We start from the raw sequence: 13127 nt of genomic DNA on the forward strand, positions 1-13127 counted from the left end.
AGGAGATACATGTCTGGGAACAAGGGAAAAGGATCAGCTTACTGGGTTGTGCTCTGCTTAGCCCGGAGCTAGGGCTCTGTGGTCTCTGGGCACCGCATTTACAAAGGAAATTGAAAAGCTGCCCAATATGCAGTTGGTAATTCTAATACCAGACCTCAAGAGAGAAATGGGCCAAGTGTATAAATCGAATTTTTTTCATAGAAATAACTGAACCCAGTGGAGCTGAAGAGACCATTCATGGAGTATTAAGAGAAGTCCCAGGTCAGAGCCTTGACACTGACCTCAAGTTAAAGGTGTGACAGGCTTAGACTTTAGAGCTTATAGGACCTTTTGGAACCATCTACTCCAGTCTGAGTTTTGCAGAGAGGGAGACTGAAGCCTAAGGAGGAAAGGAAATGCATTCAAGATCATACAACTAGTTAGTAACAGAGCTTGGAATAGGAATCCAGGGGACCCAACTACAGTTCCAGGTTCTTTCCATATTGAATGTGCTGAGGCAGTAAGTGACAGTGCATAGAGCACTGGATCTGGAACTGGGAAGAATCGAGTTCATTAGCTGTGTGACCTTGGGCAAGTCATTCTACCTCTGTTTGCCTCAGTTTCCTCAGCTGTAAACTGGGGATAATAGTAGCACCAACTCCCAGAGAACCATATGTGATAAATATTGGTGAAGTGCTGCCCTAGCACATAATATGAATGTTAGCTATGTCAGTGTCTACCCCCAGAAACCCATCCAATTCAAGCATCTATTGAAGCACTTACCAGGCACTATGCTGGTCACTAGGGGAAAAATCGAAACGAAACACTGAATTAACATCGCTTCCCTGGGAGTGTAAGATCCCCTTGGGTGGGGGAAGGGACTACAGGCATGCATAATTTGAGGAAGGAGTTTGAGGGTGGGAATAGACCCCCCAATCTCATTGGCATAGGTCTCTCCCTGAAGAAACTCCTCCTAACGTGCATATTTCTTGAACACAGCCAAAGGGAGAGTTTGTTTTGCTCGACTCTGCAGATTTGTTAATGAGTTGTGTTTTCCCTTTCCTCCTCAGTGAGGAAGGAGAGAAAAGATTTTGATTATTGAAAAATAAATAAATGTTTTAAAATCCCTCTACCATTGGAGACTATAGACATTGCAGACAACTCACTTCTAACTTCTAAAGTTGCTTGGGACATCGAGAGGTCAACTGACCGTTCCACTTGTCACATTGCAAAAACTCCCCAACAGACTTAAATCTACCTAGCCTTCCTGTCTCTGAGGCTGGCTCTTTTACCAATGTACCAAGCTACTTCTCAAAATAGGGAGAGTAAATATAAAGTTAGCAGGAGAAGGGGGTAGGAAAGGGAAGAGATCTGGAGGTAGTAACTGGTGTGTGTGTGTGTGTGTGTGTGTGTGTGTCTGTGTGTGTGTGTGTGTATGTATGTGTGTTAGAAAAAACTTAAGGATTCTGTGGGGAGATAAAATGGTCCAGGTATGGGGACAGCCTCTTCAAAGGCACAGAGATGAGCGATGGAATGTCAACTCCAGGGAACCAACCAATGGGCCAGTTTCTCTGGAATATAGAGGGTATCCAGGGGAATGACAGCGAAAGATCATTTGGAGCCAGGTGGCTCTAATGGTCCCTAGCTGCTTCAAGCCCCATTGTGATGGACCTGGAAACTATAGATATAGCCCATCCCTGAAATACTGGTGTCTTTACAGGTTAGAATTGACTACTTTAAAAGTGGGGAGGAACATTCTGACTGTGTAGCTGTGACAAACATCACCTGTGTCGGTGAGTAACCAGCTTGAAGGGATAAAGAGAAGACAAAATAAGAGACTGACTCCAAGCACAGGCTTTGCTTAGGAAGCCTGAAGGAGGGGAGAGCAGGGGAAGGATTAGCTGTAGAATGAAGGCTTGTGTCCACATGGGGAACGTCACACTTGGTCAGTGCCCCTTTTGAAGGGGGTCAGCATGAGCGAAGGCATGGAAACAAACAGTTATTAAGGGCCTACTGGATTCCAGGACCTTGCTAAGCAGTGGGGATATAAATATAAGCAAAAATAGTCTCTGTCCTCAAGGAGCTTACATTCCAATGGAGGAAGACAACATATGAAGCTGAAAAGCAGGGTTTGGGGATGAAGATACTCATATAAGGACAGAGTGTTGTGGTCCAGAAAGTGAAAGGCAAAGCCAGAAGGAGAAGGCAGGTTGGCTGGCCTCAGCCTCTGCCCAAAATGGAGGCAGCACCAATAATGGAAGAAGGGCACTAGGGGGTACAGGGATATTCCAGAGTGGGACTGCCCCTGATGTGTGATATCAAGACCAGGTAGAGGAGAAGGAAGGTTTTTCCACCCTGAGAGAGCTTGTCTCAAAATGGAGACACTGGGAAGGAATTCCCCAATTTGAGGAGGGGGCTGGCAGGGTGGATAGTGGATTCCAATGGCTCCCACAGGCAGTGAGGGAATAGGATGAGCAAGCCAAGGGGGAATTTGGAGAGGTCAGGTCATCTTCTACCTTTCCTAAGATGGCAACTCCTCCAAAGATATCTGCTTCTCTTAGGCCGTTCTGGCTCATGGAACCAGAGAATGGAAGGGGAAATGTTGCCAGATTTGTTTTTTGGTTTTTTTTTTTTTCCTGAAAAGACCTTTGGGGTTTTTGTGGACAACTGAGCTAAATAGGAATTCAACAGTGTGATGAATTCGCCAATAAAGTTAATGTCTTAGGCTTTGTCAGATTTTTGTAAAACTCTTTATAGACATTCTCATTGGAACTTTGCAACATGCTTGTGAGGTAGCTACTATAGCTATCTCCATTTTACAGATTAGAAGACTGAGGCTCCAAAAGAGGAAGTGACTTATCCTTGGTAGCATAGCTAATCCAAGGTGGGATTAAATCCCAAGACTAAGAAGATGACCTCAATATACCCTGCCCAAGTTGGATCACATTGTGGCATCACACTTGAGGAAGAACACCAATAAGTCAGAGATCGTCCAGAGATAGGCTCAGTGATCAAAGCAGATGATTTGAAGATTGATTTAAACCAATCAAAGATTTGGACAAGGGCGAGAGATATAACTGTTTCTAGGTGTTTGAAGGGCTATCAAGTCAAAGGGTTAGTCTTGGTTATCTTGGTAGTATCACTAGGCAGAACTAAGATAACAAATAGAAAATTCAAAGGGGCAAAATTAAGTTTGTTATTAAAAAAAAAACCATAAGTGGAGCAAACCCAATATAGAATGAGCTGCCTCAGGGGGTCGTGGCTTTCCCCTCTTTGGGAGGCTTCAAGTAGAGATTGGACAACTTCTTAGGTCTATGGTACAAGAGATCCTTGTCAAGGTACAGGCTTCTGCAGATATCTTCTAACTTTCAGGTTGTTTGTGTCTGGAAGTACATAGCTAAGGCAGAACTAAAAACACGAGGAATTTCAATTTCTCCAGTGTGTATCTTCTCTCTAGTGATCTAGATTCTGTCTCACAGTGGAATAGAACCTGGAGGACCCTTAGAACTCAGAGTGATAGAACTAGGTCTGTCAACCCCATTTTTTTTTCTATAATCTTTCTCTCCAAAACAGAGCACATATTTTTAACCTGTTTTTGTTTTTTACTAAAATTGACACTTTAGTAACATTTTAAATTTAATTTCAAATTGTTTTCTGCAAGGATTATCCGCCAACAGGGTACCTGACTTCTCATGCCTCCAGTGTTGACTATGCCCATGTTTTTGCCGGTTTGTTCAGTGTGAGGTGAAACCTCAGGGCTGTTTTTATTCACTCTCCATAGTGATTTGGAACAATCTTTCATAAGGTTAATATATTGTTTTCAGTTCTTTTGATAATCCTTTGTTCACATCCTTTGAGCACTTGGCCATTGTGGAATGACTTCTAGTCTTATATATTTAATTAGTTCCCTTTATCTTGAATATTAAACCCTCATCAGATACTTAATGTAAAGCCTTCTATAATTGACCCTTCCTATCCTAGTTGTATTGATTTGGTTAATGAAAAATTCAATTTTTTGTCATTAGTTACTGATTTTATTTTTTTGTGATTACCTCTTTACCCCTAGATGTAGCTGCGACCAGGTACCTGATCTTTTCTCTGCTAATTTTTTATGGTGTGACTGGACTATTGAGTTATAGTAATTGAGTTAATTGGACCATGAACCTTTCCCCTCCCCAAGGCCTCATTAGAATTGTTTGTAGGCAGCAAGGACTGAACTAGCAGGGAGAGAATGAAGATTAAAGAAAGGAGATGGTCATGGGGGAAATGTGCCAGAAGGGATGGGAATGGATGGGAATCCAAAGTACCAGTAGAAAGATTGTGACATTGGGCAGGAAAAGGACCACATTTTCGTCAGAGATTGGAGTAAAGAAGGAGAAAATGGGAGGGGGGGGCAGTGTGTGTGACACATTGTACTGGGATGTTTTGGGAAAAGGAACTGGTGGCCAATAGCCTATTTTTCCGGTGTAGTATGAGACCAAGTCATCAGTTGAGAAATCGGGAGTACTTGTGAGAGACATGAGAGAAGTGAAGTTTTAGAACAATCACTGTGTAGATTATGAATCAATTAGGGAGAAGAAAAAAGATTGCCTCGCCATAAGAAAGACTAAGTTGAGATTGTTGTTGGGTCATTTTCAATTGTGTCCAATTCTTTGTGACCTCATTTGGGGGGGGGGGCAGTGGCATTGTTTCTTGGCAAAGATACTGGAGTGGTTTGCCACTTCCTCCTCCAGCTCATTTCACAGATAAGGAAACTATGGCAAATGGAGATAAGTGACTTGCCTAGGGTCTCAGAACTAATAAATGAAGTCAGATTTGAACTCAGGGAGATGAGTTTTCTGACTTCAGACCCAGCACCCTATGAATTGACACACCTAGTTGCCCCTTAGTTGAGATTAGATAATGCAAATTGGGAGTAGCTTGTGACTTTCTCCAGTTCATAGGAGTAGGGATGGAGGAAGTGGAAGGCAGAGGGAACACAGAGTTGGGTTTGGTTGGACAAGGGGCAAGGTATCTGAGAGCAGTGGATGCTAAAAAGTTGAACTACAAAGTCAAAACTGAGAGGTGAAGAATATGAAGCCAGAACAAAGACGGTGGCCAAGGAGGGAAGTGGTGGAGGGTGGACAAGCTGAGGATGAAGAATAAATATAAGAGAAAATGGGTATAAGGAGAGATGGAATGATAAGAAATCATGGCCTGAAAGAAGTTCAAAATTCTTGATTGTGGAAGTAGAGTACTTGTGAGTAATGATGAGATCAAGGGTGTGACCATCCACTGAGATAGAGTGGTCCAGGTCATTGAAATTAAGGTTGAACCATGAAGGCTGGAAGCCACCAACATATATGTTGAAGTGTCCTAGTATAAAGCTAGTAATCAGGGTTAGAAGACTGAGCTAGGTTCTACATTTCTTGGGAAATAAGTGAGAATGGCCTGGGGTAGAGTGGTCCAGGTCATTGGAATTAAGGTTGAACCATGAAGGCTAGTGGCCACCAACATATATGTCGAAGTGTCCTAGTATAAAGCTAGTAATCAGGGTTAGAAGACTGAGCTAGGTTCTACATTCCTTGGGAAATGAGTGAGAATGGCCTGGGGTAGAGAGGCCAGTAGATGACTTGGAGATTTTTAGATAGTGTGAGCCCCAAGGATAAGAGATTGCTAAATGACAGTGGTAGAAGCAAGGCCAGGGGATTGTAAGAGTTAGAATTTGAAGGAATTTTGGAATATAATATTATACAGTAGCTTGAATGACATATGGCCTATAAAGCACTTTACAAATCTTAAAAGTCTAGAAGCTTGAAGTATTAAAAAAATGTTTTTAATACCTTAAAGAAGGTGCTATTATAGCAGCATTGAATTATGAGTTGGAGGCCCCGGGTTTGAATGCTAGCTCTTCCTCTTACTGTGGGAACTGGGAACTTTACTTGCCTCATCTCTAGTATTCATGTGTGTAAAATGAAGGGGCTGGTCTGCAAGGGCCCGTGGAGTTCCTCTATTGTTTATCATTCTATGGAGAAGCAAACTCCCAGTAGGCATACAAGAAAAACTTCCCAACGACTAGCACTCTCCAAGACTAGAAAGGAGTTCCTTGTCACTAGGTCTTCAAGTGGAGATGTTGGGAGGTATAGGTTGAAGGCTAATCTTCATGAAGTCCCTTTCCATTCTGTGACTTAGGAGTCAGAGACTCCCAAGATATAGAGCCTTTGGGAAGAGTTGACCTTGGAACATTTTATAGCCTTATTGGAAGAGGGGTGGATTGGGAGGTCTCCTTATCTGGTTCTGGGGGATCAGAGGAGTGTTCTTGGCTGGTAGTCCCCCCTCACTACCCTTTGCTTCCTTTTCCAGGTATTTCTCTAGAAGTGGAAGGCTACCAAGACAAAACACAGAACCAACAGGGAATGAGGAGGCATCAGGTACAGGGGCTGGGGCTGTTACTTCAAGTGGAAGTAAATATACTCTAGAGGTAAAATTCATAGACTAAATCTTTTGTACGTCCTGGATCCCCTCAGCAGTTGGGTGAAGCCTATGGATCTTTCTCAAAATAATGTTTTTAAATACATAGAATACAGAAGATTACATAGGAAACAAATTATATTAAAATCTGGTTCTTAAAATACCTATTCGAAAAAGATACAAACTCACAGACCCCAGGTTAAGAACCATATTGATGGAATCCACTGTGGGGTAGAGGTCAACATGAAAAAACAGCTAGAGTCCTGGACTTTGGAGTCAGGAAGTTCCTTGGTCCAAATTCTGCCACTGATAGTCACTAGGTATGTAATCCTGAACATTTCCATTTAACTCCGTAAGGCTCCATTTCCCCAACCATCAGAAAAAATGAGGCTCTTAATGCCTCTAGAAACCTACCTTGTAGAGTTGGTTAGAGGCTCAAATGAAAGAATGGATGAAAATAAATGCATAGTATCTCAAGCCTCAGTGCATTTTGAGACACCCTATACTTGTTAAAAGACAGTGATCTTTGGAAAAGGGAAAGGAGTCAGTGGGAAGGGTAGGGAAGAAACTAATTATATTAATAACTAACATTATATATTGCTTATTATATACCAGGCATTGTGTTAAGTACTCTACAATTATCTCATTTGACCCTCACAACAACCCTGGGAGATAGGTCCTGTTATTAACCCCCATTTTATTGATGAGGAAACTGAGGCAAACAGTGGTTAAGTGACTTGCCCAGGGTCATACAGCTAATAAGTGTCTGAGGCTAGATTGGAAACCAAGACCAAGGGTTTATGGCCCTGTATGTTTACAATCAAACAAGTATGAAAAAAGGCTTTGCTAATATGGAAAAAAAAATCATGTATATCAGTCATTCTACTGCTTTGAGGAAGAAAGAGGTATGCAGGACCTCTGGATAAAAGGAAGGCAAGGAGAAATATTTGAGTATGATAGGGTTAATTTCTTTGGTTTCTGTGTTAAATTCTACCTTTGAGTTACTAGCTAGATTTTCCTAAATTCTAAATTTTATATATAAGGCAAATTATAGGCATCTGTGTGGTGTGCTAGACAGGGCATAGAGACTTGGCTTCAACCTCAGCCTCAGACACTTACTAACTCTGTGACCCTGAGCAAGTCACCTAACCTCTATTTGCCTCAGTTTCCCCCATAAAATGAAGATAATAACAGCCCCTATCTCCCAGGTTTGTTGTGAGGCTCAAATGAGATATTTATAAAGTGCTTAGCCTATTTCCCTTCCCCTCTCTCAATAATTAGTCTTTCCGTGTACCCAGGCAGAGTTGCAAGAAGAACTCATTTCATAAGTCTGGGGTGGGGGTTGGGGGATGGTTCTCTGAAGCCCATGTTTGTCTTTTCAGGCAAATGTCTATTCCCCCTGGCGGGGGCCCATCATGCTTGTGAACTGTAGATACGAGAATAAATACCCACCTGACACAGATAAAGAAGAAATTCTTAACGAAGACGGTAACTCGGTGCATCTCCCACTCTGGGGAGTAGCCTTAATCTTGGACTGGGCCCAACCTAAAGACAGCAAAGTGAACTTGTTCTCCCCTTGTTTAGTCTGGAAATGCTTCTCTGTCTCTAGAGCTGCTCCCAGTCTTGAGGGCGACTGCTGCGTAATCCACCCCCACCCCTACCCCAACTCCCATCTAGAGTAAAAAATTTCCCTTAAGTTAAAAGAACTTGGGGTAGGACCAGAAAAGGGTAAAGGGAAGAAAAAGCAATTTAGAATTGGAAGTTTGGATTCAATCAATAATGCACCAGGTATTGTGCTGGGCATACAAAGTCAAAAATGAAAACCCTGCCCTTAAGGAGCTTACAGCCTAGGGGAATGGAAAGTGCATTCCCAAATAAGAAAAAAAGAACCACAAAATGGATTTTGATGCACTTTGAGAGAGGAGAACAATGAAGTAAAGGGCTGTAACCACTAAAGTAGACCCCATGAAGCCCAACCATGCAGCCAAATTACTAATTTAGAGAAAGTTAGGCACACAGTGGATGGGGTACTAATCCTGGAGTTGGGAGGAATTGAGTTCAAATCTACTTAGACACTTACTAGCTAGCTGTGTGACCCCTAGGCAAATTAACTTTTCTGCCTTAGTTTCCTCATCTGTCTAAAAAGGATAATAATAGCACCTGCTTCCCAGGGTTGTTATGAAGAACAAATGAGAAAATATTTATAAATTGCATGGCAAATCTTAAAGTTCTATATAAATGCTAGCTATTAAAAAAAAAACCAGTAGTTGTTGTTTTTCAGCCTAGAGATGAAAGGGCCAGACTCATGTGTTCTTTACCTAGCTTTGTGAAGCTATATGTCAATAGATTCTCTTTCATATAGCTCAGGAGCCCCCAATAACCCAAACAACCTATATTCTTTCCCTTCTTTTCATATCTGTGTACCTTACTCACCTGCTGCCTCTCTCTCTGATTTCCTTTTCACAGTAATGAAGCACACAGATCAGAAGCAGCTATGATCGACCAAGCATTATCTAACATGGCATTAATGTTAATTAAATAGAAATCTAAGCAAACTTTGAATAGCATAAGTTGAGATTTAACATAAGCCCTCTAGGACCAAGTGAGAGATGGAAAGAAGAACAATCATAACCTCTCTAGCATCTTTATAGGTGAAATTCTCCACCTAGCATCCCTTCCTCATCCCTACCCAGATTACCTTGTGGCCACAGCAGGTACCTGAAGGAGCAGGCCCTGTGTTCATATAGGGGCTGGTAAGGAAAAGTTGTCCCCCTTTTTATTCTCAGTGGGTTAAAGTAAATCACAAAGGCTGAGAAGGAACAGATGGGTTGTGTTCTACATTATAAATATCTTTACAATATCTTTTCTCCCAAAGCCACTCTTCTTCCCAACCTTCCTATACTATTTCAAGGATACTTCCAGTCACCAAGATTCACAATTTCAATGACACCCTAAACCCTTTGTTTCATTGCCTGCTGCCAGATCTTGTCCTTTCTATACCTTCAGCATCTTGGATATGACCCCTTCTTTGACTTGGCTTGCACCTTAGTCTAGGCCCCCTTATTATCACTTGCCTAAATTATAACAGAAGTCTCTTTATTGATTTCCATGCCTCAGCTTCTTCAATCCATCCTCTACACAGGCCACCAAAGTCACTTTCCTAAAATGTGAGTCTGATCACGTCAGCCCCTACTTAATTAACTCCAGTGGTCCCTTAATGATTCTGAAGAGCAAATATTATCTCGCCTTGCCATTTTAAAATGTCAATTTTTGTGTAAGTTATAACATCACACTTGTTAGTACAGTAGCATATGTATATAATTTGAAAGTATGCATGTATTGGATATGTGAGCAAATTTTTTCAGTAGTGGGTGATCAAAAAACCTTGGAGAGGGGCTCTAGAACATAGTGAGTAAAGGAGAGGGTACTAAATCTGGAGCTAGGCTGTGAAAGGCTGGAAGAGACAAACAGAAGTTTGCATCCCATCCTAAAGGCAAGAGAGAGTAGCTTGAGCAGGGTGGGGTTGAGGGCTTGCTATAGATCTTATCATAGGTCTAGAGCTGGAGGTTCCCTTAGAATCCCACCCATCTTACAGATGAGGAAATTGAGACCCAGAGAGGTGGAAATAATTTGTCCAAGGGAGCATAGGTAGTAAAAGGGCAGAGACAGGATTCAACCCTGGGTCTTCTGACTCCAAACTGAGAACCCTTTCCACTGTCCCATATGACATCCCCATGTGCAAGGCTGTATGCTCAGTGTGAGTAGCATGAAGGTAAGTACCATGCTCTCAAAAAAGCTGACAATCCTGATGGGTCTAAATGTCAGCTTATGTGCTCCAGACTGAGGCCTCTGGAAGTAGAAGTACCGAATCTTGGCAGGGGCAGGGGGAGGGGGAGAGGAGTCTCCCCCCACCCCAGGTTAAGATTGGGGATCTGTGAGCCTTTCTAATAATTAAGGCTGTCTAAAAATGGACTGCAGCTACTTTGAAAGAATGAGCTCCCTGTATCACAAAGTATTCAAGCAGATGTTTGAGTCAAGGGAGGGACTCCCTCAAACCTTCAGGAGCTAGCTGCTTCTTTTCCTTTCCCCAGCTATTCATCAAATGTCAAAAATGTGCTTGACGATATGTTCGCCACTTGGATTTTTCAACAGTCACCGACTAACTATTAATTGCTCTCACCCAGACAAAGTGAAACTCTTTGGAGTTGAACGTGAGTATCCTTTGGGTCTTTGGGACCCAACATGGGGCAGTAGGAAAAAAAATAGGGGGGAGGGAGAAGACTGAGTAGGAGCCAGAAGACCTAGCTCGAGTGACCTCCTGTGGTTCAGTTTCCTTATCTACAAAATGGGGGTAGGGTAGATGACCTCTAAGGTCTTTCCAACTAGAAATTTAGGACCCTGTGAAATAGAGAGGTGGGAGTGTGAGGCCTGTTACACAGAAGGAGTTATGCAACCCTTACACTGATAAATTAAGAGTTCTGGTTCTGGCAGATATTTCCTCCCAGGAACCCTAATCTTTGCCCATATACCATAATTTGGACCAAAAGGTCCATGACAAGAGAAAGAAGACAATTATAACTGGGAATCCTTGACCTGCAGGTTTGTTTTTGGTGTTGGGGGTGAGGGACAATATCACAAAGGACAGGCTAATAGTGGTCTTGCTCATGTTGTCAGAGAGGTAGAAGGTGAGTTCTCAAGAGAACCTACCAATGGGGGAAGATTTAAGTCAGGCGAAAGACTGGTTTTGTAAGGCATGAGCCAACAGAAAACAAAAGTGGTGTAGGGGAAAGAGGGCTAGATTTGGGATCCAAAAACATTTGTAAAAGGAGACCATTGGACTAGACAGTCTCTAAAAGTCACATCTGGCTCAAACCTTATACCCAAAGATGTCTGTCCCCAGATCCCTCCACTCCACCCCCTAGCTACAGTATTAAACTGAGCTCAGATTTGATGTCATTGAAAGACCTTAAACATCTAGTCCAAGGATTCTCTTATCTCTTTCGTGCTATGGATCTCTTCTGAACACGATGTTTTAAAGTAATGATAGGCAATGAGGTGGCACAGTCGATGAAGACCAGAGCTCAAATCCATCTTTGGATGCCTCCTGGCTTTGTGACCCCGGGCAGGTTACCTAAGCTCTCCCTATTTAGGGATAATAAGAGCCCCTTCGCCTCCAGGGTGACTTGTGAAGACAAAATGAGATATTTTGAAGTGCTTTGAGAATATCAAAGCACTATACACATGCTTTTGCTGTTGTTGAGTTGTTTCAGTAGTGTCTGACTCTTCACGACCCCCTTTGGGGTTTTCTTGGCAGAGATATTGGAGTGGTTTGCTATTTCCTTCTCCAGCTCATTATACAGATGAGGAAACTGAGGCAGACAGGGTGAAGTGACTTGCCCAGGGTCACGTAGCTAGTAAGTGTCTAGGCTGGATTTGAACTTGGGAAGATGAGTCTTTCTGACTCCAGGCCCAGCACTCTATGCACTGTGGTGCCACCTAGCTGCCCCTATGTACATGCCAACTATTTTGTAATATACACATGTGTACGTGCATATGCATGCACATATACATAAACAATTATAATTCTATATGCATCATTCCTATATCGTAAATACTTATATATTATTATAATTGTTTCTGAAATTTTATATATTATTGGATGGAAATGGTAAGTTTCAGTAGTTTCATGGAACTACTTTTTTTTCCCCTCTCCAGATACTTTGGGGCTCTGTGGACCCCAGGTTAAGAACTCCTGATTGAGTTTAACTTCCTCACTTAAGAGATGGGAGTGAAATGCCTTGCCCAAGTCTCAAAGTAGCAGAATAGATTGGAGCCAGCTGTCCTGACTCCCGGTCTTCCAACTACACACATTACTTACTGGCCATTCTTTACCCAATAATGATATCCAAGAGCAATCATGTTGTCTTCTCTTGCTTTCCTACTCCACCCCCCAACTATGCAATCATCTCTGCCTGAGAAACCACCCTAAATTCAGCTCTTAGAGCTCAGGGAAAGGAAGATGGGACAAAGGTCCAGTTCATCTTCCCTTCCTTCTCCTGAGCTCAGAGAATTTCTTTTTGCTGATTCGGTTATTTGTAAAGCTGAGGCTTTTCCAGTTTGGTCTTCCAAGGACCAGCGGGGGGGGGGGGGGGGTGGCGTGGGGTAAGTTGTGTTTTTTTTTTTTAAACCCAATGCTACCACAATCCAACTACTATTTTAAACAGTATCTGGAGCTCAAAAAATGGGAAACCATAGTGAATGAAACCATCATTATTGTAATCTGTCTTAACCTGACCTTCCTCTTCACCTGTGCTCTGGGTCTTCCCCCATAATCTCTAGGCCAAATTGCTCAGTCCATTTAAACAAGAAAGGATTGGGGAGTGGGGTAAGTAAGCCTATGAAGGTCCTCAAACAATGTAAGCAGACAGTCTTTGGATGTGGCTCCTGATGGGGGAAACATCATGGCCAGCAATACCTTCTCTCTAACTTGCAAAAACCCCTGGTCACCATATCACTATAACAATATAGTGGCATGTGCCTTTATTTGGAGTTAGCTAAACTGATCCTCAGTGCCAAGTCTCCTATTTTGTGACCTGGAGCAAATCATCTCTGGGGGTAGGGGGTTGAAATGGAGACTGTGGTTTAAACTAGCTAGCCCTCTAAGGTCCACTGCCTTTTTTTATAGGGGCATTAGATGT

At 42.5% G+C, this 13127-nt stretch overlaps 1 protein-coding gene across 1 annotated transcript in view; it reads left to right on the plus strand.

The window, feature by feature from the left end:
• LOC118836423 (protein-arginine deiminase type-4-like) overlaps nt 1–13127 on the plus strand; it is a 30071-nt gene that overhangs the window by 1338 nt on the left and 15606 nt on the right. The window contains exons 3-6 of the mRNA XM_036743727.1: nt 1700–1772; nt 6322–6389; nt 7812–7917; nt 10521–10640. Coding sequence (XP_036599622.1) covers nt 1700–1772; nt 6322–6389; nt 7812–7917; nt 10521–10640 — 367 coding nt within the window. The remainder of the gene's footprint in view (nt 1–1699; nt 1773–6321; nt 6390–7811; nt 7918–10520; nt 10641–13127) is intronic.

The sequence above is a fragment of the Trichosurus vulpecula genome, chromosome 2, assembly GCF_011100635.1.
Source record: "Trichosurus vulpecula isolate mTriVul1 chromosome 2, mTriVul1.pri, whole genome shotgun sequence".
NCBI classification, from domain to species: domain Eukaryota; kingdom Metazoa; phylum Chordata; class Mammalia; order Diprotodontia; family Phalangeridae; genus Trichosurus; species Trichosurus vulpecula.